Source organism: Coffea eugenioides, chromosome 3, assembly GCF_003713205.1.
Source record: "Coffea eugenioides isolate CCC68of chromosome 3, Ceug_1.0, whole genome shotgun sequence".
NCBI lineage: Eukaryota > Viridiplantae > Streptophyta > Magnoliopsida > Gentianales > Rubiaceae > Coffea > Coffea eugenioides.
In genome coordinates, this window is record NC_040037.1 from 3,783,087 (window position 1) to 3,805,374 (window position 22,288).

Genomic DNA, 22,288 nt, shown 5'->3' on the forward strand with positions numbered 1-22,288 from the left:
AGAAAAGGAAATTAATGTAGGAGTGAAGAGTACAGCATATCAAAACATCAAATAATTTTGTTGTAAAGTACTATTTCAGATACCTAAAAATTGTCCTAAACATTTGACCCAACTAATGAGAACATTAATTAAGTAATTCATAAGTATATAAATAGGTGATACTTGTTGCTCTTAAGCCCTCCACTTTTCTCGTCCCTTGGTCCAGTTTTGGATTAAAAAGAAAACCTAAAAATTGTGAAACTATGAACTTTATTCACTCTAAATATTAAAAGAGAGAGCAAAATGTAGTCTTGGTTTCTAAATTTTGAATGTTGAGCGATTTTTATATCCAAAATTTGGATGAAAACAAAACCAGTACCGAAGTTTACAATATTTAACCATATTTAGTACACTTGATGGGATTTTTTAAAAATTCTTATTGAAAAAGTTACATGGTATTATGTGTGTGGCTACAAAAATGTAAAAATATTCTAAAATATCAAAAAATATTGAGAGACAGGTCCAATATCGCAAAGATAGAGAGAGGGGTTTTTCTTTGCATTTTTTCTTTCAATATTAGGTTTTGAGATTTTCTTTTCTTCTTTAATATCTTATTTTTGTAGGTTGTTTTTTGATTTTTTGAAATTTGTTTATAATTTTGTTACTCAACATGATATCATGTAACTAACTTTTTAAAGTAGGAATTTGAAAAAGATTGGTCTAAAGTTTACTAAATGTGCTTAAATATTGATTTATTTCGTCTAAAATTTTAGTATCAAAATCGTTTAATGGTTAAATTTGAGTACTAAAACTGTATTTTAATTAATTAAAAAATACAAATACAGGAAAAGAAAAGAAAAAATACTAGATACGGACCCCCTACATTACACGTTACTAGTAACATTACACGTTACTAGTATTTATCTTGCAATTTGTCCATCAGAACAGAAACCAATGAAGCTCGCTTCCTGTATCATGGCACTCCACATTTCCATTTCAGCCGCTTTATTTTTGTCTCTCTCACACACTTATACACGTTCGGAACACACACTGACACTGTTTCAGCTCCACCTAGGCTCTCTCTCTCTCTCTCTATAAAGCATCAATATCATCATTCGCATCGGAATCTCAATTCCAACCCCTCCAAAAACCTCACGCATTCCACGCATTAAAATCTCCTTCCCCATCATCCAAAAAAAAAAAAAAGTGAAAATGGATAGACTTCAGCCAATGTTTAGGCCGCCGGAGACCCCAAGAGAGCCAATGGAGTTTCTGTCACGTTCGTGGAGCGTTTCAGCTCTAGAAGTCTCTAAAGCTCTTGCTCCTTCTCAAGTTTTGGCTAAGGCTGTCAGTGGTGGTGGTGGTGCTGTAAATGTTAGTCTTACTGCTCCTCTACTTAACGGCGGTGGGAGTATACCGGAAGATATCGTCGGCGAGTTGGAGGAGTCTGCTGCTGTTTCCGGGAACCCTTTTTCGTTTGCTTCTTCTGAGACTTCTCAGCTTGTCATGGAGCGCATTATGTCTCAGTCTGTAAGTTTCTGTGTGTTTCTTAGTGTCCTGTATGAATGGAAAGGACCCGCTTTTTAGCATTTTGACGAGATTTGGGCTTCGACCCAGATGCTCGAAATTCCTGAACTTTGTCGTATAGCTTCCTGGAACAAATTTGTTATTGTTCTGAAATTCTTGTTTCTTTGGAGTTCTTTGATTTTGGTCTTTTGTTTTTATGGGGATGGTTGTGAGGGGAGGCTACTTTCTTTTTTCTTAATTTTTGTTTTACTTGTGTTGTTTGTTTGTTTGTTCAGTTGTTTTCACTTGTTGTCGGGATTATGGGTAAACAAAAATAGTTTCTTGAAATTCCGAAGTCGAGTTTAAATTTACTTGCCATTTTCTATGTAACTTGTAAAACAGCTGGACCGTGGCATAGTGTTTCCTAGGAAATCCAATCAAGTTTTTGTTTTTTTTGTTTTTTGAAAAGCCCAATCAAGAATTGAATTACACGACACCATGCCTTGCTTGCTCCATTTTTCCAGATTAAACAAAAATATGGGTATCACTACTATTTTATATTAAATGCCAGAAATTAATCATGCCGTCCAATTCCACTTTCTTTCTCTGGCAACTTGACTCATACTTTTCAAGTAGAAGAATATTTTTGGTGTATTTTTGTGATGTTGCAATGATTTCGATTCCAAGCATAGTCTGCAAATTGTCTAATGATTTCTAGTTTTCTTTTGTAACCTTTTTCAGTAGCGTAGGGCTCAGTGCTCACATATTCTACACAGTACCTTGTTAAATCAGTTTAATTAATGGAAAGTACTAATACTACAGCAGGAAGTATCACCACGGACTTCTGGAAGGCTCTCTCACAGCAGTGGACCTCTCAATGGTGGCCAGAGCTGTGGCTCTCTTTCTGACAGCCCTCCTGTCTCTCCTTCTGAAATTGACGACAAGGTCTGGTCTTTCTCTTCATGCTACATGTACTAGTAACATTTATATTTGTATACGGGACTTTCTGCAAAATCCCAGACGGGCTCAGCTTATATTTTCTTGCCTTTTTTTTTGGGTGTGTGTAAATTGTAAAGCACGAGTTCTGAAACTACAGAATAGGGCTCAGGGACGAGCACAATACCTCAGCTTTCTCTTTGACCAAAAAACAAGTGTCAAAAAGGGAACCTCAGAGATGCTTTTCCTTCTTCCATGCACCAAAACTCGAATCACTAGGATAGTTGTACTTTTTTCTTCTTTTTGTTCTTTTTCATTCATTAATTACGTAAGGTGGATTATTTTAAGCTAATTTTTATTTTTATGTTTGGCCAAGAACTATAATTGCTAATGTTAGTTTAATGTCCTATATAGAGTCTACAATTAATTGTCGGCAGAAATCTTTTTAATTTTTTTGGGTAGTGAACTTTTAGTTTTAAATTCTTGAAATTGACTGCCGCTTATGATGGCTCGACTGAAACATGCTTCATTATGTCGCAGCAACAAGGACGCTGCAATACCAAAATAAGTTCATTTTATTTTATTTTGTAATTTTTGCCAAAATTCTTGGTGTGGATGATTTTAATGCAGTAAATGATCCTTGACGCGATTAGATAAATAGTTTGGTGGTTGCAGGGGCTCTGAATTTTGCAGTACATTCACACGGTTGCATGTGGCATGGTTTATACGAGTGGGGGCCTAATTACAAGAAGAGATTGTCCTTTTTCTTGATTGTCAAGTATGGGTGACATGGGTCCAAAGACATTGAACACCTAGAAGGATTGGTCTAGCTTGATGATTGACTGTACAACAATAGGCACATTAATTTAATTCACGAGGGTTGGGTGGTGCATACCTAGCTAATGGGGCACATTACAATTTTTCCAGTATGCCCAATCGGGTTGGTGGTTGCAATCTGATCTGTTATTTTTAGTAATAAATGAATGCTGACACAGATTTGAATGTGCAGTATTCTCGCCTGAATAATACAGTTAACAGCCAGTACAGAGGCTGCACGGTTGCCACGGGCAGCGCTGCCGCCGTGGTTGGTGGGGGTGGAAAGACTGTTGGAAGGTGGTTAAAGGATAGGAGAGAGAAGAAGAAAGAGGAAACGAGGACTCATAATGCACAGCTCCATGCTGCTGTTTCGGTTGCGGGAGTAGCTTCTGCTATTGCAGCAATTGCTGCAGCAACTGCGGCCTCGTCTGCACAGGGAAAGGATGAAAATATGGCTAAGACTGATATGGCTGTGGCCTCAGCCGCCACGTTGGTGGCTGCACAATGTGTGGAGGCTGCTGAGGTATTGGGGGCTGAGCGCGAACATCTGGCTTCAGTTGTTAGTTCTGCCGTTAATGTCCGTTCTGCTGGTGACATCATGACCTTAACAGCAGCTGCAGCAACTGGTATAGAAATATTTGGAATTCCAAAGTTTCCAATATCAAGTTTTCTTCATACATGCTGATTGCTAATCTTTCGACTTCGGGATTCTATTATCAATGCTCATTTTGATAATTGTTACCTTGCTTTTACAACAACAAATTTAAAATATGCTCTTTATTTTTTGGTAATCCTTATCCGATGGATTGTTATTTTTCTAGCCTTGCGTGGCGCTGCAACACTGAAGGCAAGGACATTGAAAGAGGTTTGTTATATTGCATCTGTGATTCCAATGGAGAAAGGGATGGGAGTAGGAAATGGCGGCAATGGGGGAAGTAATGGTAGTTCAAATGGTAGCTTCAGTGGTGAGCTTGTTCCTGAAGAGAATTTCCTTGGAATCTGTAGCAGGGAATTGCTTGCCAGAGGTTGTGAGCTCCTAAAGCGCACTCGCAAAGGTAACTACAGTTTCTGCTCTTTGGCCTACCCATGATCCAATGGAAAAGCTTGAAGGTGTACGATTAACAATTTGCCAGATCAAATCTTCTTTTAAGCATTTTGTCAATGTTCCTTGTATTTTTTGCTGGTGGCTTGGCAGTCTCACTTGTAGTAACTTGAATGCAGGAGATCTCCATTGGAAAATAGTGTCTGTTTACATCAACAGAATGGGTCAGGTGTGTTTCTGCTTATGATTGGATAACTGTGGTTTAATAAGTTACTACAGATCAAGTTTTGAACTTTTGTGATGATTTTGTTTACCCCCTTGACATTTTAGTGGCAAACTCAAAGCTCTACACAATTATTCCTCTAGAAAATGTGTTGATCTTATACAAATATTGAACAAGACTTGTGCGCTTTATTTTTTCAATTTGGTCGATAAATTGACAGCTCTCTATTTCTTTTCCGCAGGTGATGCTTAAGATGAAGAGCAGGCACGTAGCTGGGACCATTACAAAAAAGAAAAAGAGTAAGTTGTTAAAGCTCTTGTTTTTCTCTCATGATATCAACAGAATTGGAGGTGGTGGGTCTTCCTTCTATTTGGGGATTTGGGAAAGTCATTAGCAACCGAGTGGAAGAAAGTTAAGAAAAGTTGCCATCTTTAATCTTTGCTCGCTTTTTGAATTTTTTGTAGATGTGGTGCTGGAAGTTCTGAAAGATATTCCGGCTTGGCCCGGCCGCCACTTGCTTGAGGGCGGTGAGAACCTGAGATACTTTGCATTGAAGACGGTGTTGCGAGGAGTCGTCGAATTCGAGTGCCGGAATCAGAGAGACTATGATATGTGGACTCAAGGCGTCTCCAGGTTACTTGCCATAGCTGCAGAGAAGAACAATAGGCATATACTTTAGATTCTTACTTGCTGCTATATAGTATTCTAGCAGCAGATGATGAGTAACTTAGCAGTGTTTGTAGAATAATTTTGGAAGTGGTGGTGGGATTGTGTTTTTTTTCTTCGTCTCCTATTGTAAAAAGAGAGAATTAAAGTTTCAAAGTATAAGCTGTCCAAATGGGGTCTTCCCTTTATTTGGAGAATGAAATCTTGGTCTTCTGTTCTTTAATCTCTTTGAATCCTTACTTTTTAAAGTGAGAACTGATAGGAAACCATGTGATCCAAAAAACCCTTTGTTTCATTCATTTTTGTGGAAAAGAAAAGGGGTATCTTGGACTGAGGCGGTCAAAAAGAGGAGGAGAGAGTCCCCATCTAATCTTTATTTACAGAGATAAGGACACGGGCTTGATTCTAATGCGCTTTATCTATTGTCTTTTGCTTTTCTTTGCCTCCAATTACTATTAAGGGGATGGGATCATGGCCTCTGATCAAAATATTAATAAGATGGTAACTCGAGCACTTTTGGCTCATAGGTTTTTGACTTCACAGATGGAGAAGGTGAGACGAAATAAAATGATGAATGATAATAAAAGGAAATTTGGGGTGGTACTTTATTGTTAATTTTGAGGGAACTTGAAGAAAGTACCTTAATCCGGCATTTGAAACACGTATAGGTACTACTGAGTATTGCTTCTTCGCGGTAGTATGATGAGATGACTTGAGAAGTCTATATTGGACATCTGGTAAAAGAGCCCATGTTGGAAGTGGTGAGCATTAAGTGGGAGACTTGTAGTTCAAAGTTTACAGTTCATCAAGAACTCAGAAAAGAACTGGTTTTTCTTCAACTTCAGTCAACCAATAAACCGTTCCTCAACAAATCAGTCCACAATCTACAAATGATCTTCCTATAGTTCTAAGAAGCAGTTTGAGCAATATGATAAAAACAAGCACAAGCTGCTCTGAGCTGGGGTCTGCGAAGCTTTTAACCTGGAATTCACAAACCCGCACGCTACTTATCAACGATCCGTAGCCAAACATGTGTTCCGAATGGCGAATGGTCAGAAGGAAGGGGGCTAAATTGAGGATGAGCAATGCAGAGCAAACAGTCTACATTTGACCACCAAGAAGCTGAAGATGAATACTTCCCATGAGTTTTTACTTTAGAGTCACAAACAACAAGTAAAACGAGGGATGTGTTGGGTGATACAGGGAGAGAGAGTGTAAGTAAGAGGTTTCGAATTCAAGACCTTGCACTTGCACTCTTTAATATAAGTGTGTGTATATATATATAGAAGCAAAATGAGAATGCTTGTAAATGCATAGAAGCAAAACTAACAAACTATTGTTGATTTTTAGAAAGTGACTCTTATTTTGACTAAAAAGTGAAAATATAACATTAACCATGAGACCGATGAAGTATGTGCTTTCGACTAATTCATGACCTCCTTGACTAATGGATTTTGTCTTTAGGAACAAGAGCAACTCGAACTAAAATAGATATTAAAACTCTGCCAAATCTGTTATACGGGCTTGAAAAAATTAAGCTCAACTAAATTAACTTGACAAAACATCTAATTATTTGGTAAAATGTACAAATAGTTGCAAGAACCTGCTATTGCCACATGAATTGGACCCGCATTGTTTGGTCACCATAAGATTTGAACATTGTATGAGAAAATGTCTAGAAAAATTTATCACAATTGTTTGTTTTGAAAAAAGTAACTGGAAGTGTAACAGGCAAACACCTCTTGACCTTCAAATTGTGCAATTTGGAGAATTTGCGAATTTGAAGCCCAGGTTTCGGATTGGTGCCAGCTAACTCTCTGGTATACATGGGCAATTAGGAAAATTCAACTTTTGATGTCTAAAGTTTTGCATTAGGATGACCTACGATGTTTGTGAAGAGCGGCATTTGAAAGCCTAAATCAAATGATCTCGCAAGTGTTTCATCAAAAACGGCTGCAAGATGGTTATCCAACTTAGAATACTTGAGCAACTGGTAAAACGAGTTCAGTGGATGAAACATTCCGGATCTGTAATCCTCAGACGCCTCATTTTCATGAATGGAACCCTGCTAGTTAGATTCTAGAATGCTACCAAATGGAGACCCTTATAAGCGTAGTTTTATTGGATTAAACCAGAATTATTCAATCACCATACCACCGATCCATGCAGGACAACATACATCGATAAAGATGAGGGACAATGGTTTAATTTCTACGAGGGAATGGTCAGAAGAATATAAATCATACTGCCCCATTGTAGATGTGATCAGATGTATTAAAAGGAAAATGCTAGCTAAACTCGTTCTGATGTGCTTTTCCTGTGTTTGTGACATAAACATCAAATAAAACTAATAATACTCTACTACAACAATGATCAAGAAAAAGTTCCTGATGCAAACAAATTCATGCAAAAAATACTCTACATTTTGCAAAGATATAAGAAACTGCTAAATCATCAAGAAAGAGAGATTCAATGAAGAGCAGGAAGAAATAATTAACATACTAAATATATATAGCAGGACATTTAAACTTAACACGAACGCAGAATCAAGAACAAATTAATCCCCCATAGACCAAAACTATTCCGTTAGGAGTAAAACATGTACTAATTGCGCTCATTAATCAAGAAACTTTCTGAAGAAAAAAATGCCAATTAACAATCACACCCAGAAACACAGAGTGATAGGCAAACAGAACGTTACATGGAATAACTAACGCAATGATACAAATCAGCACGAAAATTTGTCATATTCATATAACTCAAACAACAAGTACTCCACATCAGGAAAATACTAAAGTAATTACTAAAATTATCATGAAAATGAGATTATATGAAGAAGAAGAATGAGGAATTACGTGTCAGGGGCACCATGCAAACAGAGATTAAGGTGATGAATCCTCCAGGCCAAGTCTGCATGAAAGTCGTAAGCGGATGGATGAAGAACATAGTGCAAGCCACCCCAGAAGTGGTCAGCAGCTGCAAGCAGAGAATCAGATAGACTTTTCTGATGAAAGCCCATCTCAGGTTAGGATCTTCAACCATTCTTGGGAAAATCTGAACATTGTGGAAACAACCCAGAAAATCTGAATGGGATTCTGGAATCTTTGTAGTGTTTGGGGGAAGTGCAGAGTAGTAAGGTGGCTAGCAGAGAATTGGTGCTTGGTGATGCAATATATTATCATTGACTTTCGGCATTTTTCACTTTCTTGGGATTTTTTTAAAATGCAGAAATTTGCAGTTGGCAGAGTTATAATTTTGATCTTTATGTTTTGGAATTTGGACCAGTATCATATAAATCCCTCATTTCTGTGCCCTCATATTTCACAAGAAGTTCCCTATAGTTTTTTTTTTTTTCAAAATTAAAGTCTAGTGCGTCATATCTTGATTTTCATAAATTTAGCTTTAAATGTTCTCATGTGATGCGTGTAATTATATTAAAGTAAGATCAAATGTGTGAAAGTTGTATAAGAGAGATTGAAAAAAATAAAGTAGTACAAAACAAAAACACTGTGTGTAAAATGGCTATCCATATTCTTTGATATTGTTGGATGATTCAGAGTCTTTTGCTTTGAGAGGTCTAATATTTCATGTTTTGAGTATACTAATTCTTTATAATTTTAGGAGTATTTACTGAGTTTTTAAAATATTTGGTTATATTAGATTCCTGTTAATTGTTAGGATACGCATGAGAGAAGAATTATAATTTTTGGAGAAATTTATAAAGTTTGCTAGCGAAAGTCAATGAGATGAGATTTACAGCCACGAAATATTTATTCTGATTCAAGATGGTGCTTGCGGAAAATGTTGTTGCGATTTACAGCCATGGAGATACTGATTTGTCTTCAATTTATTGATTACTTGAACTCATTGATCCTCGTCTGCAGCCTACGGTTTTGGTCAATGTGTTTACACTCAACGTCTTATTACTCTTAATTTCCTTTAGTTTTCATCTTCAATTCAGTCGTAATTTTCTTGACTCCTTATTAAGTATCATTTATTGCAAGTTGAAAATGAAACTTTGCATTCAATAATCGAGTATTTGAGAAGGATTAAATTGTTGCATCTCCAAGACATGTGTCTTACAAAGAATACTTTTCCATTTCGCTTTTATACTTTGTTCAGGTTGAGTCGAGGCCACTTAGAAATTGTGATTTTGTTTGCTGTGGTACAATTGTCTTGTTTGATTAATCTTCATTCAAGTGTTTTCATTGACAACGTCTATTCACACTTACCAATCTTTGTGCAGGTTCATTCAACATAGCTTGGAAAATAGTGAAATCTTTTAGTGAAGACATCAGAAGCAGGAGTGTTTGGATATCAAAATTATCTCAAATAATATTTCGCTTGCATCACAAACACATTTTTCAACCTACCTTTTTATATTTCCAACTACTTTTTATCTCACATACATCACATCACAAAAAGTACTACAGTAATTATTCCAAATAATATTTTAAATAATACACTATCCAAACAAACCCGTATGGCTACTATGACAGAATGGGACATGAACAAATGACCATCTCTTCGCAGTAATGGTGACACCTATAACAGCATATTTGGTCTACTTATGCTATATATATTTAAGGAAGCGAAAACCAAAGAAAAGAAGAGTTTTTTATGTATACTACTAAAGAATTTTTAGACTAAGAATATTATGTATACATGTGCCTTTATGTGCATATTTTTTTTTGTTGCATCTATGCGTTTATTAAAGCACAGAAAATATAACTGAAGAAAGAGTAGATAGAACATTTTTAGTTGGAGCAGTCCAGCCACTGGGAGTTTCAATCTAACCGGTTTTGAATTCCTCTCTTCCTTTAGAGGTGCAAATAGTTCTTTTATAATATTTATACTTGTCACTTGTAAGTGAGTATAAATTGTACATAGAATTATGCAAAACAAAGTCTTCAAAAATATGGTAAAGATTTTTTATGTAGCCAACGAATTAATCAGCAAAGTTTTCATGCACAAATTTGTCACCAAGTTTTTCTTCTAGCATGAAGAATATACTATTGGGTTGTTCTGTTCTAAGATTAAAATCCATTGGAAAGCATATAACTAGGGTGGGCTTAAGCAATAACTGAACACGTTAATGCTTATTTATTCAACAAATCCTAGTTGAACAAAGTGGTATTTCCATATTCGTTGCGTATTATGATTTTGAAATTCTATTTTAATGAATTTGAATACAAAAATTATTTCAAATATAAATTTACTTGGCCACCACCACATTTTATAGTCCTCACCCTAGAATCAGAATTATCCTTGTTAGAGGAGTGATTAGGCGGGGACCTAGAGCTTGTTGGTTCCCTAATTGAAGTAACCCTTATTGCCTTATCATCGTCATCTCCAGATTCTACAATGCCACTAAGAGTTGTTGCTGCAATTCGAGTTGCCTTGAGGGGAGTCACTGTAGTGTCTAGCAAACTCCTTTCTTCTTGAGTCCGATGCGACCAAGAGCTTGTTTGTTCCCTAATTGAAGTACCCGTCATTGTTTTCTTATGAATCACTTTCATGCTAGAATTGGCACTTTTTTGATTTCAAGAATTTGTTTAGTTAAGGAATCATCATCACAAGAGGATGACTCGGAAGGGGGAAGGGATGACTCAGGAGGCTTGTCCATGATTGAGGTTCTTGGCAGATGGAGATATTGGTTCGGAGAAATGCAGATGGAGATTCTTGGATTCTTGGTGGATGGAAATTTTGGTTTCAAGAAATGCAGAAGGAGAGGAGAATATTGATTTTTTGGTATCGAACGTTTGAAGAATGGATCAAAATAGAAGTGCTTATATAGGTTTGTATTTCTGGTTGTGACCGTTGATTATTTAAAAAAATGATGGTGGAATGATGTCGTCTTAGTCTATCTAATTATTTGTTACTATGCTGAAATTGCAGTGTTTTGCAATTGGGGTTTTGATATTGCAATGTTTTGGCAAACAAAATGAAACATGGGCAAATTCGTCATTGATGCGTAGCAATTTACATAACAAGAAATAGAGTATCGAGTACACCATACTAATATTCCCTGATATATTTGATTAATTCAAAGTCTAAAAACCTTGACCTTCAAGTGCGTTGACACTAGCTTTAATTTGGTTGAGTGACGATTTCGCAAAAATAGCCTTAGCCCTACTAATATCTTTTCTCAACATAAGTGTACAAGGAAGGAACAGTCCTATGCTATTTTTTTTTATTTTTTTTGTTTCTAAAAATCAGAGGAGTAGAGTCTAAGATGATGAACAGAGGACTGAAGTTACAGAGTGAATTTCAGTTATGCGACCTGTGCGATGTATATTTTTTTTAAACGCTGATTTTTACAAAATTACATTTGCCTAATATAAGATGTCATTATTACTACACAATGATACATATACTAATATTAATAAAAATTCATCAATGCATAAAATCAATCAGATTATGTCTTGTACTATTTTTCTTTACAGCCTCAATTAACTCTTTGTACGAGTGTTTCTAGACCAAATAAATTTTAAAACCCTCCAAATAATTTCTTAAGAATAACACCTTATTTACTAATTACCATATGCACTAATCCAAAAGCATGCATAACCATAGGATGAAAAAGCCAAAAAACTAATGTATAAGGGAATTGGTCATTGACTCATGATCCGAATACTCGTGATATATATTTCCAGTTGTGTTATGTTGAATTCTTGGTAGAAATTATAAAATCCCAGCACAATTAATAACCTCTTTCAATTTCATGAAATGACACTGGTGAGCTCGAGATATACTACTATTACAAATATATTAGTTCCTCTCATTACATTTGTTTCATACATGTGTAAAAAAAAAAAACCCCAAAAAAATGAAAAAAAGCATAGCAACTACATTTTTGGAAGTCATAATTAATATTCAATCTACCAATATCAAGAAGCAAAAGCGAATCAAAGCAAGATGGCAACGAACACTCTTGATGATCCTTTTACACTTCCTTTTTCTTCTACTCAGCAGCTAAAGATGGCCTAAAGCTAACCATTTATTCACCGTCAAGGATACTTAAGAATGCCAAAAATAGATTAACGATGTCAGAATAAAGTGCAGTTGCAGCTAGGAGGTATTCATCATAGTCAAAACGCTTGATCAGGTTGTCAGTGTCGTATATCAGGAAACCACTAAACACCAGCGCTGCTGCAGATCCAGCTATCAGTGACCCTAATCTTCCCATGGGAAAGAGGATCTGTTTATCCACAAAATGAAAAACAAAATGTTAAACCAGTCCAAGAACTTGCTTATGATGCAGACAATAACTTTGTTATAGACATCTAGTGCGTGGCAGAAGATAGAAGTTTAGGGTTTATTCTATTTTATTTTTTTTTAATGTATTTGAAATTGTGTGTTTTTGAAGTTTTTTATTTTTTTTTTGGGAATTTGTTAGTGTAGATCCCACAAACAAAAAAGTTCGTGAGAAAAATAGCAAATCCAAATGGAGCTCTTAGCTCTACCCTAAGGTGATGTACCCATTAGTCTATCTAAAGCAAATAAATCCTTAATTTGACTTGTGAATTATGTTGTTTAATTATTTAAATTCATGCCATGTAGATGTAGTGATGGTCATCAAGGAAAATATCAAAAACTATATATGCACTCTAATCTTTTTTATTTTTTTCTTTTCATCAAAAACTACCCTATTGTGGTGAATTTAAGCTCTTTCATGCATTATACATTCATAGGCATATTTCCAATTGCATTATATTTTACTCTTGGTAGAATCTACGTATGGAGTTCTAAATAGTGTTTAACATATGCTTAAATAAACCGATTGATTAGTTAGAGATAATATTATACCAATTACATTATAAGCTAAGTGAAATAGAAATGAATCAGAAACATGAAGAGTCTAATGTAACATACTCGAATAACACTAAAAGCAATGAGCACCAGAAGGGCGCAGAGTAAGAATGGCCCCAAAAAGCTAAAATCCTGGCCTCTTTTTGCTGCCCAGAATGTGTAGAGGGTAAGACCAGCAGTCACCAGCACCGTTAGAGCAGCAGCTTGCAAGACAATTTCACCTATAACCACAGCTCAGTTAGCAAAAATTTGGCCTTCCTGCTTAAACTATATTAATAAGAATTGTTTAACCTTTTAACCTCAATTAACCTCATTGAAACTTCATAAACCAACATAAGAAAGTGCTATACTTGGATGTTACTACTAAGTTTTGATGATTTATTTATACTGCGGTTCTGGCAAAGGTAAAATAAAAAGGAAATTAGTGGGTTTAGTTTTGCATTAATTACCTCTTCTATAGGCGCAAGCCACTCCAATCATGAATGACATGGACAGGGTGAAGAGAAGCGCTAACACGTAGTTCCATGGATGTTTATTGCCAAAGCAGCTCATCAACAAAGATGCTGCAGAAGTAGTATTAGTATGAAAAACATTATTAATAACAACGAACGCAAGAATTAAATAGAACTATAAATATGTGTAAAAGCTCAAACAGATAAGCACCCTTTTATTGGTTGATTGTAGGATATTTTTACAAGAAAAGTTTTAGTTAATTAAATCATCTTGTTAGCTTAAAAACAGGGGTTATTGGCCTTGCTCTCAAATAAAGCAATGTAAAAAATAAATTGCAATGCGAAGTCATTGAAGGTATTGAGAGGAGGAGAGAAGCCTACGTCATAATGTGGCTTTTGATAATGATGATGATAATAAGAAGAGTAAAATGTGTAATAATTAATTAAAAACACTAAAATCTTGGGCTGGTCCGACCATCCTTTTCTTAGGAGGTTACAACTTACACATAAAAATATGCGTAAATTGTGACTGACATTGCGATTAAAATCTTGGAGACGCTTTTGAAAACCAAATATTAAGGTTCAAGTTTGGAGGAAAAACAATTCCAATTAAGACCATTGTAATTAACCATCCGATCAAGAAAAGATAAAAAGTACAAAAATTTTAAGAGAATAAGGATGTAGCTGGGGAGGTAGAATGAAGTTTACATATGAGGGTGAGAATGCAAGCCACAAGGATGAAGACCCAGCCAAGTGGATTTGCTATCAGAAAATGTTTGATGGTAGGGTTGAAAAACATCACCATCCCCACAGCAAAGCTGCAAAGCAATTGCATGCATAAAAGCACGTAAACTTTCCTGATAAAAGCCCATCTCATCTGTGGATTTTCCATCATCCCCGGATAGAGTTGGCCATTGTTGGCATTTTCAACATCTCCACCTTTTCTTGAAAATCCTCCCATTTGAATTTGCCTTGGAGGAAAAAAAATCCAATGAAAAATTGACCTCTTTTGTTGTTTTTTTCTTCTTTCTTTGGGTCTAACTGAGGGGTTTATTTACATAAACACACATATATATCAACCCAACCAAAAAGAGTTGATATATACAAAATGCATGCACAAAATGACTTTAATGGCTAGGTGTAAAATTGGGATGCAATAGTTGAGTTTTGAAAGATGTATTTTGTCTGGCAAGGAAGAGGGAGAGCTGAAAGAATATAGTTCTTTGGATTCTTGAAAGATGTAAAAGAATGCGAAGGAGGGAAGGTTGAAATTCTCTATATATACTCCGATATATTAGGAAAATTGTTTGACGCTGGAGTATATATGGATTGGTGGTTTTTCTAGAACCAGAAAAACTCACCGCAAACAGTACCCCCATTTTTGGCCAAAAAGACTTCCCCAACAACCATGGCTGATTGCACACCCTCTAATTTTCAGAGCATTTTTAGTTTAATGATTCTTTAGTTAAAAACTTATTATTAAATGATTCTTTAGTTACAATTCTTTCAACTATTTTTTCTTGCAAGAATTTTCATATATGGGCAAATGGTTTTTGTGTGGGAAAAAAAAGAATTTAATGAAGCATTATGGAAGTTGTTTTGCATCATGTAAGAGCATATATTTAGGAGTATATTTTAAAAATAAAAATAATAATAGAGTTTTTTTTGGGTGTTTTTGTTTGGGGGGGGGGGGGAGGGGTTGCTAAACTTTATAGGTGCTTTCATGTATTTGGATGGTGGAAAATGGAATCCTAGTTAAGCCAAAGGTTATCCTGCAAAACTATTTTTTTTTTTTTTTGGTGTGGTTACGCTATGCATTTTAAACATTGTCAGAAAACTGATTTGCGTAATTTGGAAAACAATCTAGAATTAAATTAAAGTTGCTTCTCATTCTTGTGGCTAAAAGAGAGAGAGAGAGGAAGATAAAAAAAGAAAAAGAAAAAAAGAAGACACATCTAAATAACTATCAATTAATGCAACAAAGCATACAAGAGTTGAGAATTTTCTCAATACTCCATAATAGATGGAGTAGCATTTAAGCATGATGTAAAACATCCTTGACTTGAGGGCAATGTTTTGAAAACCGGACCGGACCGGCCGGTTCGACCGGTTGAACCGCGAACCGGCCATGGCACCGGTCCGGTTCAATGCCAAAGTTGACTTTGTCAGAAAACCGGTCAAGAACCGGTTGAACCGTCAAAACCGCGGTCGAACCGCTATTGAACCGGTTTTCAAACTTCCTCTTTTTTTTTTTTTTTGCAAAATGCAACTATCAATATTCGAACTCAAGACCTTTATAATAGAAGACCAATGTATTAACCGTTGCACCATCACATCCTATTAGTTTTTTTTGATAACTTATTTATATAAAGCAAACACTCATTTTTCTTTTTTCCATTTTTCTTACAAAATCTCATCCTCTCATGGCTCTTTCTTTTTAATTTTCAACTCTCTCTCTCTCTCTATCCTCTTTTTTTTGTCACTCCCTTTTTAATCAAACCTCTTTATTTTTAATTTATTGATATTTTCTTCCATCTTTTAATTTTGTTTTTGTCCATTAAATTGAAAAAAGTTCAAAAAGAATTATTTTTTAACCCAAATTATTTAATGCTACAACCACTCACTTTTATCTCATTTTTTGTTTCTTGTCAAGTTTACATTTCTATTTTCAATTTTCTTGACTTCCTTCGAACTCCAAACTTCCTTTTTTAAATTACAATCTCTAAAACATAAATTAAAATTTAAGTTCACAATATCTAAATTCTCATAGACGTGAATTTTGTATAATTTCAAAATATTGTGATATTTTTGGGTTGGATTTAGATATAATTGAAATTGAGATGAAATTTATTTGTTTTAACTTATAATTTAAAAAATTTATTTTTAAAAATCCAAGTTATTAAAAAATAGTAAACCTTTCATCATATAAAGTATTAAATTAATCCATTACATGTCTTATTTTGTACATATATATATTTATATAAATAATTTTTAAAAAAATTCATTGAACCGAGGTTGTACCGGTCCGACCGGTTGAACCTCGACCCTTTCACTTCACCGGTTCAATGAACGGTCCGGTTTTTAAAACATTGCTTGAGGGTGTACAAAAAAATATCTAGTACACCATAAAAAGTAGGGTAGAGGTTTCTTGGTTTCCCACACAAGTGAAAAAGACACTAGAAAACATAGAATGTGGGGCTATAAAGGCCACAGAAAAGTGGACTTATCCCCCAGTAGTGAGGACCATATAGCAGCACACTTTGAGAGCAAGGGAAGAAAGAAACCAGAAGTTCAAAGAACTTGACCGACAGTCATGGCTTCTTTGTCTTCCCCGGCAATCTCTACTTCTACAAATGTGTTTGAATATGGAAATTTCACCACTGAGTTGATAAAAGTTGAACAAGGGCCCTGCTGCAGAAAAGCTGCTGAACAAACTTTACCTCCTCCAAAGCCACTCTTAATTGGGACACCATCAGAAGCTGGAGTGTTCCCTGTTCTGCTGTTCCTTCATGGCTATCTTTTTCTTAACTCTTTCTACTCCGAGCTTGTTCAACATATTGCTTCTCATGGATTCATCGTGGTTGCCCCACAGGTCATCAAGTCTCAACTGTATCTAGCTCGTCCTGTTTTACACTAATTAGTGAATGATTAAATTCTGAGTATAGTGCTATTTCACCCATTTGTTCACATTCAGATTCCAATTAAATTTTGCATTCAGAATATGCTTTAAACATACTGTTGTAAGTGGTAGCTTCGAATCTGGCTGTTGGCACTTTGTAATTGACATCTTGCTCATCAGATATATGTAAAATTGGCTTGCTCTGTATCTGCCATCTGCACAAAAATGTGCCGGTCCATTTGATTGGCTGTACAGATATTTGGAAGTTGTTATACGAACAATTTTGCAGGTTTCTTGACCTGATCTTTTTCAGGGATAGGTAAATAATGAAAAAGAATATCATTTTCCGAGGTAAGGCCATGAGGTTTAATGCCATTTTCTTTGCATTTTCTTGTGCTGTCCATGAATTTGGATATTCTTTTTTCTTTTTGGGTCAAACTCAATTTAAAATTCTGTTCAGCTCATGTTTTGAATCCAGAACCTATAAAGATTACAGAGGTACATGTTTTTATTTTTCTTTTAAAAAAGGTAATGCAGTCAAAGGAAACATTATTAATGAGCTTTGTAAAGCTTTACAGAACTGTAATATCTGTTAGTACAGCTCAATCTATTGTGGAAATCAACTTGGTCTGGATTGTTCTAGTAGTGGTTCAAATTCTTAGCCCTTTAGGTCTGTTCTTATAACTGTTGAATGATCAAGATTGAACAATAAAACTCCCTGTACTAATCACAAATGGCCCCAATATGAAATTGCTGTTTGTTTGGCTGACATTTTCCTACATCCACCTTGTTCCAGTTATATAGTGTGGCAGGACCTGATTCAACCAAAGAAATCGAGTCCACTGCTGCAATAACAAACTGGTTTTCAGAAGGACTACAGGCTTGCCTTCCATCACATGTTAGGCCGAACTTATCAAAGCTGGCGCTATCCGGCCATAGTCGCGGAGGCAAAGTGGCTTTTGCAGTGGCTCTGGGAAAGGCAATCACTTCATTAAAATTCTCAGCGTTGGTAGGAGTTGATCCTGTTGATGGAATGGACAAAGGGAAACAAACACCCCCGCCAATTCTCACTTACATTCCTCATTCCTTCAATATTGATATGGCTGTATTAGTCATCGGATCAGGCTTAGGTGCAGTAAAAAGGAACCCGCTGTTTCCACCTTGTGCTCCAAAAGGGGTGAATCATGAGGACTTCTTCAATGAATGTCAAAAGCCGGCATATCACTTTGTTGCCAAGGACTATGGCCATGTTGATATGCTGAATGATGACACAACTGGGATTCGAGGAAAGACCACATATTGTTTGTGTAAGAATGGTGTATCCAGAGAACCCATGAGGAGATTTGTTGCAGGAATTAGTGTTGCATTCTTGAGAGCTTATTTGGAAGACAATTCCAGCGACTTGGAGGCCATTAAGGATGGACAATTAGTAGCACCTGTGGTGCTTCAAAAAGCTGATTTTCTATTATAAATTGTGTGATTTAGTTGCCTAATAAAAGGAATCATCCCATTTGTTAGCAGAAATTCTACTAAAGAATGGAGCAGCAGCTTCAAATCTAGTAGTATTCCTTTTGATGGTGCCTACATATATATAATAGCAACAAAAACAAATGTTCTGTGTTACACGAAGCATTTTATTTTCACTCTCTCTCTCTCGTGCCGTCTTCGTCTTGGCTGTCGGGCCTATCAAAAGAAAGTAATTCGGTCCATCAGAAACCAACGCAATATTGGGCCGTCGCAAGAATACATCTAATAACGAGAACATGGGCAAAAACAGCCTGAAGCCCATAGCCTGTATGCGTTTCATAATTTTCATTTTTTCTCGACATCTCTATTCTCTCCCCGTTATTTCTCCGGCTGCTCTTCCCGGCGGACACCGGACCGAGGTATGCCCTCCCGACGATCATGATCCTCCTTTTCTTTATTATATTTTGGGTTCTTTTTAATCTATCATGCTCTTGCATGGCATCTACTTTCGTTTATTTTTGTAAATTGGCTGTGCTTAACTTGATTGATGTGGAATCACTCGAACTGGAAATATGTTGGATTGGATTTCACTGTAATTTGATAGAAAAAGAATATACCTTTTATTGCTGCTTATCTTACGTTCGATAAAATGCCTCAATTATATGAAAAAGTGTTGCTGGCTGACTATTATAGAGGCTTGGAGATCACTCCATGTGATATATGTGTGTTACAAGCAGCGCACCGGCTATTATGGCTAGCTCTGGCCGGAGAAGAGGAAGAACCAGAATCACAGCCGCAGCATCCTGTTTAGTTGAAGAAGATGACTTTTTAAAATTGCAGTTTTAGTCCTCTAGCTTTTCCTTGTTTTCTGTTTTGACCTCTCCCCTTGTTTTTGTAGCCTATTGATTTGTCCCTAGTTGTTTGCTTGAAAAGTTTTCAATTATGTCTCTAGGTTTGTTAACTCAATTATTTAGTTTAGGTGGGTTTTCGATTGGTCAAATTAACTCAGAACTGGCTTTAATTCGGTTGCTTACCCTTTTAGAACTCGTGTGAGCCCCGTGTGGTACATAGGCTTACCGCAATTTTGTTATTTCTTTAGTTTATTTGCTTTCTACTATATTGTTGTAGAATGTGATTTGGGTATGTGCTATTCAATAAGTTTTCTGACAGAAAAGAAACTTCAAAGTAGATGTTCAATGACTTTGTGTTCACTGCAGCTGTTGCTGCATTACTTCAATTGTATAATCTTGACCTAACTGCACATTAAAATGTTGAAATTTACAGATTTTCTTCTTCGATTTGCAGATATATAGCCTTTTTTACCACTATTCAGTTTGATTAGTGTCTTAAAGACCGAGGCAATTGGAAGTAGAGCTCTTCAATTTCATCTGGTGATGAAAATGTATATGCTAGTCATCAAATTTAGTTATGATTCTAAATTTCGTTGTAGTCTTGAAACCGAAGTGATCCTCTTGTTTGTCTTCTTTATAGATCTTTGAGACTTGTAGTTGAAAAACATTCTGTTGTTAGATTTCTTTGGGTGATCTTGTTTGCTTAAGGTTATGTGCTTTGCAGACTTCAAGAATATGCGGGTGCACTTACTAATTTTGAAGTTCTTGACTTTCTAAGATCAAGAGGTGCTGGTAAAGATCCCACACGACTTATTGCTGGCATAGCACCATCTGAATACAAGGTTGCAGTGTTTATCTCATCTAAAAGTATTTGATGATTTTCTCTCATGGAAAGCTAACATAATTGAGATTCTCATATGCTGATCTTTTAATGGCTTGCTGCAGGTATATGATTATCTTGAACAAACAGCGGCCTCAACACAAACAAGAGATATAGCAATTGAGTTTGTACAGAAATGCAAGGAATATAACCTTGCAAAAGCTGAGATTCTCAACATCCTCAACATTCGGCCATCTTGTGAGGCTGCCTTGTACCCGGTAACTTACGGCAAAATGCTTAAATTAATATTCTTGCTGAATTAGTGTACCATGATACTATATTGAACAATTTCCTCTGATTCTTCATGCGTTGTATGTCCAAAGTACTTGCCTTCTTTGAAGCATTTAAATTTTCATTTGACAGAGCTTTATATGCTTTATCTTTCAGTTGAATGATGTGAATCCTTTAGTGGTTGGAACTGGGGGTCGGTTGTGAGATGAATCTGCTAAGTTTTGTAGAAGAGGCCGAAATACCTTATTTTTCTGTTACATTGTTGTTTTATGCAAGAATTGATCTTAACATGATTTCTTCTGAATTTAAGTAGAAGCACGTTTTGCAGCTCCAGTTGGTGCCATTATTTTCTTTTCAAGCAGTTCTCATGCATATGATTTTATATGATTTCTTCGGCAGAATTAGCATTCTCTTCTACTTTTTTTTTTTGGTTTGTGTTTTGGGGGGGTTACATTGGAGGGCCAAAGGCCCGTTATCTAGAGACTAATCTAGGGACTGAGACTGCTCGTACATGTTGGCCAAAAAGCTTCCTAAGAGTATGTGGAGGTTCCCTGAGAGTAGTTAACCGCAGAGCTGGACTCCTACCCTTCTTAGCTAGACGATCCGCACACTCGCATTCTCTTCTACTCTCTAGCTGGAGGAGTTGTCATTGCAGTATTCAGTTATTTCTTCTTCCTGTGATCTTATTTCACATTTGGAGGAAATAGAACTATGGTAGAATATGCATTTTACGGGGAGATTTGTTTTTCAACTTGCCTCGTCTTCCTTTCAGCATTGACCTCTCTAAATTCTCAGTTTTTTGGTTGAATTCCTGGGATTGTGGTTTATGTGTTTGTTTCTTCTCCCCTACCAGCGTAGCAAAATGTTTGTGTCAAGGAAGCTTAGGTGCACTTAGATACTTCAGGATGTAATGCTTGACAAGACATGAAGCAAGAGTTGAATTATCTTCCAATCTTTTGGAACCATGTGTTACTTCAAAGCACCTAACAGGAAGCTGAAATCTTGTTGTCGCTCTTCATTTTATTTATGTAATTACATTGTTGGTCATCTTTCCTTACATGACGTTGTTAATCTATAGCATGCCTAAGTTTTCCTAAATTTATTCTCAGTAACTCAGTGAATTTTTTTATTCCACTATACACAGATCATAGAGGATTGGGACATACGTTTTTCAGTTGAGGAAGAAAAAGAGGAGGAAGAACTAGGGTTGCTAAAGACAATCTGTCAGGTTTTGCCGCCTCCTCCAAGTGTAATGGAATCTGATGAAGGGATTGGTGTGGAAGAAGAAGATAATCCAGATGAGCAACAAAAGAAGGCTGTGGAATAGATGTTTCTTCATATAATTAGAATGTTAGCTAGGTGTAAACTCGGGGTTAGGATCTTATATCTATTTTATGAAATGGTTTTCACAGATAAAAGAAAGCCCAGAAAGGGATGACTACCTGGAAAGAGGAAAACCCAACAATTATTCATTCGCTCGAACCAACCAACTTATATGTTTTTTGCAACCAACTTATTATTAGCCACTGAGCAATCCATTGCTATGCGGTGTGGACCTTGGTAATGCGTCAAGCGTTTGGATATGTAATTACTTGAAATAATATTTTTATTTGCGGTACAAACACAATTTTTAATAATTTTTTTATTTTATATACATTACATCATAAAGAGAGTGTTACAACAATTATTTCAAATAATATTTGAAATAATATGCAATCCATGCGTAAATTGTTACTCAGAGTATTGAAAGTGATATTTGTGCTTCAAATATAATTTTTGACCTCCCGCCTTTCATTAGTGAAGGAATA

General features: G+C 35.9%; 4 protein-coding genes across 5 annotated transcripts; 3 read left to right on the plus strand and 1 right to left on the minus strand.

The window, feature by feature from the left end:
* Positions 1-983: 983 nt before the first annotated feature.
* LOC113765795 (VAN3-binding protein-like) lies at positions 984-5,391 on the plus strand. The gene is made up of 7 exons (XM_027310047.1): positions 984-1,509; positions 2,308-2,430; positions 3,431-3,863; positions 4,059-4,292; positions 4,459-4,508; positions 4,744-4,801; positions 4,967-5,391. Exons 1-7 carry the CDS (start codon positions 1,192-1,194, stop codon positions 5,179-5,181), a joined length of 1,431 nt encoding a protein of 476 aa, XP_027165848.1. The 5' UTR covers positions 984-1,191; the 3' UTR covers positions 5,182-5,391.
* A 6,777-nt stretch (positions 5,392-12,168) lies between these two features.
* LOC113765009 (protein LIFEGUARD 1-like) lies at positions 12,169-14,393 on the minus strand. Its single transcript, XM_027309061.1, has 4 exons — positions 14,141-14,393; positions 13,430-13,543; positions 13,044-13,201; positions 12,169-12,369 (listed from the first exon to the last, which is right to left on the minus strand). Exons 1-4 carry the CDS (start codon positions 14,391-14,393, stop codon positions 12,169-12,171), a joined length of 726 nt encoding a protein of 241 aa, XP_027164862.1.
* A 2,288-nt stretch (positions 14,394-16,681) lies between these two features.
* Positions 16,682-18,694, plus strand: LOC113765491 (chlorophyllase-2, chloroplastic-like). The gene is made up of 2 exons (XM_027309696.1): positions 16,682-17,024; positions 17,848-18,694. The coding sequence occupies exons 1-2, from the start codon at positions 16,746-16,748 to the stop codon at positions 18,520-18,522; spliced, it is 954 nt and encodes a 317-aa protein (XP_027165497.1). The 5' UTR covers positions 16,682-16,745; the 3' UTR covers positions 18,523-18,694.
* A 145-nt stretch (positions 18,695-18,839) lies between these two features.
* On the plus strand, positions 18,840-22,117 carry LOC113765457. Of its 2 annotated transcripts, none has more exons than XM_027309645.1 (5): positions 18,840-18,937; positions 19,824-19,920; positions 20,094-20,211; positions 20,315-20,467; positions 21,625-22,117. In XM_027309645.1, the coding sequence occupies exons 2-5, from the start codon at positions 19,913-19,915 to the stop codon at positions 21,805-21,807; spliced, it is 462 nt and encodes a 153-aa protein (XP_027165446.1). In that variant the 5' UTR covers positions 18,840-18,937; positions 19,824-19,912; the 3' UTR covers positions 21,808-22,117. The 2 variants fall into 2 exon arrangements, with proteins under 2 accessions (XP_027165446.1, XP_027165447.1); XM_027309646.1 differs by having other exon boundaries at positions 20,148-20,211.
* Positions 22,118-22,288: the final 171 nt, after the last annotated feature.